A 6,406-nucleotide genomic window follows, 5' to 3' on the forward strand; every position below is an offset into this window, starting at 1 on the left:
AAATCTTAAATGATTCCCTTTGAGCTAAATTATTGACCTGTTTCCCTTACAGTAGTTCGTCCAAAAATGAAAATGAGATGGAAATGTGCTCATCCTCAGGATCATACAAGATTAGGATGAGTTTGTTTCTTCATCAGGTTTGTAGAAAGATTTGTTTCAGCTTTTGTCTTCTCCACATGTGAACTGATGGACTGGAGTGCTGTGGATTACTTGTGGATTATTGTGATGTTTTTATCAGCTGTTTCGACTCTCATTCTGACGGCACCCATTCACTGCAGAGCATCCGTTGCTGAGACACTGATGCAATGCTACTTCTCATTGCAAACTGTTCATCTGTGCACGTGTTTAACAATGTTTTGACCTCATAATGTTCAATCATAACGTCATAACTGGAAAATACAGACTTCTTCTAATTTAAGCCCCGCCCCGGCATTGTTGAAAGACACGCCTACATCTCAACATCCAATCAGCAACTGATGCACAGAACCATGGTGACTTTAATGAGAATCTGACGTAAAAGCAGCTCACCGTCTTGGCAGATGAACGGTCTTGTTTCAGCGCAGTTCTGATCGGCCCATGTGTTTATTTCGGACAGATTTTGCACAACACAAGCTCCAGAGCCATCAGGTTCACCAACAGACCAGCGTCTGAATGAGGACCTGCTGTTATCCGACCATCTGAAAAAATCTTTGAACAGGCCGATGAACACGAGAGTACTCTGCGGCACCAACGCCTGGATCAGCTGCTTCTCATCCGGGTTCCTCACGCTGACCAGATCCGTGTGCTTCTGCCTGCAGAACGTCTGCGCATCGCTCCAGCTCTTGCTTTGACTGACAAACACGTACCTCTGAAGGACGTTTTCCTTTCCTGGGATGCCAGAAGACACTGCATGTTCACTACAGCAAAACTGGGTCATTGTGAAAATCAACTAAATCAGCTAAACAAGGCTTGGACGTGGCCTAGGAGACAATTATATAACTAACACATAAAAATAAAAACATAAATCAAATGCATTGTTCCTGAATTCTCAAATATTAACCAGTGGAAAAAAACAAATGTACTCAGATCAATTACTTCTCAATCTCATTTCTATAATGCATTCAAATGTTTTAAATCAGTGAAACAAAATAAGGCTTAATTTATGTGAAATGCAAGATATTTCGACTTAAACGTAAGATTTATGTGTATTAATTTCATATAAAATTGCCATCCATTTAGATTACACAGTTTTAACACAAACTAATAAACCTAATGTGACGCATAAGGAAAACAGGTCAGATTTCTGCAAGATTTCTCTTGTAAAACATTATTCATTATTATCTATTTGATTTAAATAATCAGATTTTCAAATCAGTATAAATCTGTTGATTGTGAAAACAATTACATTTATTCAGTTCAGAAGTATGAACAGGGTCAAAATATGGTTAGAGGTGGAACAATATTACATTAGTGAATCAATATTCAGATAGATCAAATGTATGAGATTGAAACAAATTGGATGTATTGATGAAACATATATAAAGCTGGTTATTGTGCATTTAAAACACATTCGGTTTATTAGTGCTATTATAGAAATCTGACCTGTTTCATTCAGGGTTTTTATTGTTTACTAAAACTTAAAAAAAGCAAGGCAAAATATTTCATTTTCATTGAGTTTAACTCGATTTACTAAAATAAATAAATAAATATATATATATAAATAGACATAAAAACACAAAATAAAATTACTAAGATTTTTACTTAGGTTAAAATGAAAATGTAAAAATACAACTAATTCAAAATATTAATAAAAATCATAGTAGTATCTCAGTGACACTTAACTAACACTGGTTTCATTGATCTATGACTGACAAATATGCATCACATAATTTTTTTTAGTTTATGTTAAAACTAGTGCTTTCAAATGATTAATCGCGATTAATCGCATCCAAAATAAAAGTTTTCATTTACATAACATATGTGTGTGTGTACTGTGTATATTTATTATGTATATATAAATACACACACATACAGTAGGCTATATATTTTGAAAATATCTACATGTATATATTTATATAATATATATAAATATATTTAATATATAAACATTCTTCTTAAATATATACATGCATGGGTGTGTATTTATATATACATAATAAATATACACAGCACACACACATATACTATGTGAACAACAACTTTTATTTTGGATGCGATTAATCGCGATTAATCGTTGGGCGGTACTAGTTAAAATTGTGTAATGCAAATGAACGGAACTTTTATATGCAATTCAAATCGTAGGTGAAGCGTACAGTGAGATAGAAACACTGGCACAGACTGTCCGTGAGCTCACTGTGTCCTCACCATCATAACAAATAAACGTATAACGACTTGCACACGAAACGTCCCAAAACTCCCCAGCGTCATCGACGGCGCCGCAGTTTTCGCTTCCTCCGGCGTTGTCCAGCTGTCCGTTTTTCCAGCATCTGTACTCGGCTTCTCCTTCCCCGTAGAAAGTGCTGTCGGACAGAGACCAGAACCAGTCTGGCTCGCCTCTCTTCAGGCCGATCCACGCGCTCGGATCCGTGATCCCGCTCACCGCGGCCTGCAGACGGCTGGAGTCCGCCGCGTCTTCAACGCTCGCCAGATCGCCGTGAAACCGTCCGCAGTACATCTGCGCATCACTGAATGTTTTCGCCTCTTTAACGAAGACAAACTGTTTGGAGATCGCAGACGAGATGCACGAACCTGTGAAAGAGCGACAGTCTTGCATATGAATACTGTATATAATCCAATCAGTCAGTTTCTGAATTTGATAGAAAAAGCAAACAGGTTGCAGAATAGCAAATTAAACGTGAGTTTAAGTGGATTGAAGTCCAAAGGAACGCATTAAGTAGATCAAATTAATAATGAATTCAAAATGCATAAATTTTTCATTTATTACCCGTAAATGTGTTGTCATGCACACAAAATATGGGCCACTCCCACACAGTAAAAATTATGTTACAATAACATATCAAACCATTTTTAAAAAGTTGTGTGAGATTCAACTCAATTTTTGAAGTTCACTTAAAAAAATAAAGGCAGCAAATCAACTTAAGTTTCAAAAACAACACTTGAAATTAATAGCCAGTGTTTCCAATGCCGTTTAGAAATTTGTTTTCATTTATTGCACAGTGGTGGAAGAACTCTACAGAATGCTAATTTGCTAATCAAATAATGAATTATTATTTATTGAACAATGCGCTTACCCAAGACAAACAACATGAGATTCATTTCTGGACTCGTGACGTCACAAAGCCAATGATTTTAGACCGCTTTCTTCCTAAAAACTGAAGAGAAGATTGGTTTGGAAAGTATTTTTGTCATTCGTCACAAGATAGCAAGTGTTTTTACTTCTGAAACAACTAATAGTTATATCAGTTCTAAACAAGAAACCAGATCACATGAGAAACCTTTAAGGTTTAATGTTTTGTATTAGTATAAGAAGAAGAATATAATATGCATATATTAAGTTAAATATATTTGACAACAAACAAGAAAATGTACCTGCGATTATGGAGCGATAGTTCAGCTTCTGCTCGCAGACGTGTGCTGTGTTTGCTCAAAGATGGAAACACAGATCGCTTCTCAAAAGACCATTAAGCAAAACATCAACAGATCAGGGAAATGTGCAGCTGACATGTGATCCGTACCGAATCTCATTAAAACTACTGAAAATACCAGCCTGCTGAGTAGGGATGGGCGATACCACTTATTTTGTTTTCGATACGATACCGATATTTTTCAAGGTCAGTATTGTCGATACCGATACCGATACGATACGTCTAAACTGAACTTTTAAATTATGAAACTTATTAAATTATTAAATTACTAAGAGTAAATGGGTAATGATAACCACTTAACTTTATATTTGAAACACATTTTAACATTGTAACTTATTAGGTTATATGTTTGTTTACACATGGTTAAAATATGTTTACTGTAGTGGTAACCATGGAAATCTACAAATACTATAGCTGAACTACGGTCACTTTAGTATCGGTATTTTTGTTTGAGTATCGATACTTTCGATTCTCATGTCAGTATTGATATATCGACACTTCAGGATCGATACGCCCATCCCTACTGCAGATTTAGAAGAGGTCAGACTAGAAAAGAGACGAGCGTGTTAGTAGTTCTTGTGAGTTAGTAGTTGTGTTTTACATATTTCTTGAAGGTTGTGAGACGCTGCTAGCTTTTCGAGTATTGAAAAGTAAAGAATAGCCTAGTGATAATGAAGCTCCAATAAGTGATTATAGCCTATGTCTCTTTAAAGCACAAGAGTACTCATGTTTAGTCCCAGAATGCAGCTTTACAGTATCGTTGCTGTATAATAACTTGCTTGTGATATTCCCTGGATAAAATACAATATATTTTTCAAAATCGCTCAATTATAAATTCTACTGCAACATCTGACACAGATAAGATACTTTTGTCCCTAGATCTTCAGCCTTCATAAAGATGCAGCATATTTAATAAGCCTCACATAACCAGCCTGTTTTTAAATAATATGAAATGGTTTGGTTATTCTATAAAGTAGTTTTTTCTTTCTTTTTTTTAGTGACATGAGTTTGAAATTACATAAGGGCGAGTAAATATGACAGACATTTTTGCAGGACATATTCCTTTAAACTCATACAGTAGAAGATAAACTCTTTAAGTCTTTACAGTTTTTGCCCATTGCTTGAACACTATAGACACATGCTTAGACCAAAGTAACAAAACTTGAAGCTTTTGTTACTATACCTTAAACACAGTGTAACCATACCTTAAACAAAAGCGCTGCTTTGCACTTTAGTTGCAATTCTGTAACACACTTGCTCCTTTCTGCAACACACTTGCTCCTAGACACTACACACTATTTCATACATAAGACACTTAGTTCAAAAATAAAATCTCAGGGTACCATTGGGAAAACACATCTATTCAAAATACAACACACATTGGTTAATTGAAAAGACCTTGATACACCTGAAAACACTTACTTACAAAACTGAACACCAATCAGCCAGCTACAGAAAGGTCTCAGTTAAGCCATTTTGAGAACTTTGCAAGCATGGAGAGCAAGAGGCAGAGGAAGAGGAAGATGAAGAGGAAGAGGAAGAGGAGGAAGACAGACAGACAGACAGACAGAGAGAGAGAGAGAGAGAGAGGAGGAGGACGTGGTCGAAGAGGCCATGCAAGGACCATTATTTTGGATGACATAAGAGCAACTTTGGTGGACCATGTCATAAACCATGGCCTGACTATGAGGGAAGCTGGGCAGAGAGTCCATCCTAATCTAAGCCGTTTCACAGTTTCATCCATAATAAGGACATTCCGACTGGAAACCAGGTATGTCTTCAACTCTCTACTCTACTCAGACTGTATCTAGATTCTAAATCCTATAGAGGAATTTTTTTCCACTTGGAGATGGCGCGTATATGACCGCCAACCACATGCCCGTATGCCTTTTCTGCAGGCAATGGAACAGGCCTGCAGAGACATTGAGGTGAGGTCTATCCAGGGATGAATTAGACACAAGGGGATATTTTCCCCGATGCTTAGCGAGAGAAGACATTGCTTGTGATGTTGATGAGATCCTGTGGCCAGACCCCAACAGACGGCAGGATCCATAAGCCCACTTGCGCACAATTGTGTTTTTCTGTGTTTACAGTAGTGTATTGTTTGTTTTATTTTTTATTTAAATGAATTTACTGTACTGTAAAATATACTACTGTAATGATTTTGAAATCAGTATTTCATTTTTGGGGGTTGTGAAAACATGCCATCTGTGGAACTGAATAAAATGTAAACCCGTGTGTGTGTGTGTGTGTGTACACACATATCCATAAAAGATGATCATTACTGAATGAAATACATACAATAAATACATACCATTTGAGACGTTGTTTCAAGTATGACACGCAGCTTCAGAAACATAAATAGCGATAATAGAAAGCCTTTTTAACGTGTAAAAAACAATGAAACGACTACAACAGAAATAAATATTGAACATGATCTATAACAACAGAGTAGCTACCTCTGCTGGTGAACTTGTGAAGTTACAGGACTTGACAGGTGTTGGTGTTGCGCTGTGTTTTAGTTATAAAGTGTTAAGAATACTTTATAAAACCACAACTCACCTGATATCAGCACAAAGATACACAAAGAAAGAACGTCTTGAGGATCTGGAACAACACGTGTCAGTGAATAAAAGATGGCAATTTCATGTTTGGGTCAATTATGTGAGGGATCATGTCCAATTAGCCGGTCATTTATCACCAAATATAGGCTACTGACTGAGTCGGGTCGCCGACACGAAGCCCATAACTAAAAAATAATCACATGGATAAAATACTGATTTGGGTTTAAATTATTTTACTGGAAGTCTAGCATACAAGTT

General features: G+C 36.4%; 1 protein-coding gene across 1 annotated transcript in view; it reads right to left on the bottom strand.

Moving 5' to 3' along the window:
• LOC107572652 (macrophage mannose receptor 1-like) overlaps nt 1-2,718 on the bottom strand; it is a 4,795-nt gene extending 2,077 nt beyond the window's left edge. The window contains exons 1-2 of the mRNA XM_016259078.1: nt 2,344-2,718; nt 529-867 (exon numbers count right to left, since the gene is read on the bottom strand). Of these exons, the coding sequence (XP_016114564.1) occupies nt 529-867; nt 2,344-2,653 (649 nt within the window). The 5' untranslated portion in view covers nt 2,654-2,718. The remainder of the gene's footprint in view (nt 1-528; nt 868-2,343) is intronic.
• Nucleotides 2,719-6,406: the final 3,688 nt, after the last annotated feature.

Source organism: Sinocyclocheilus grahami, unplaced genomic scaffold (assembly GCF_001515645.1).
Source record: "Sinocyclocheilus grahami isolate Dianchi unplaced genomic scaffold, SAMN03320097.WGS_v1.1 scaffold1787.1, whole genome shotgun sequence".
NCBI classification, from domain to species: domain Eukaryota; kingdom Metazoa; phylum Chordata; class Actinopteri; order Cypriniformes; family Cyprinidae; genus Sinocyclocheilus; species Sinocyclocheilus grahami.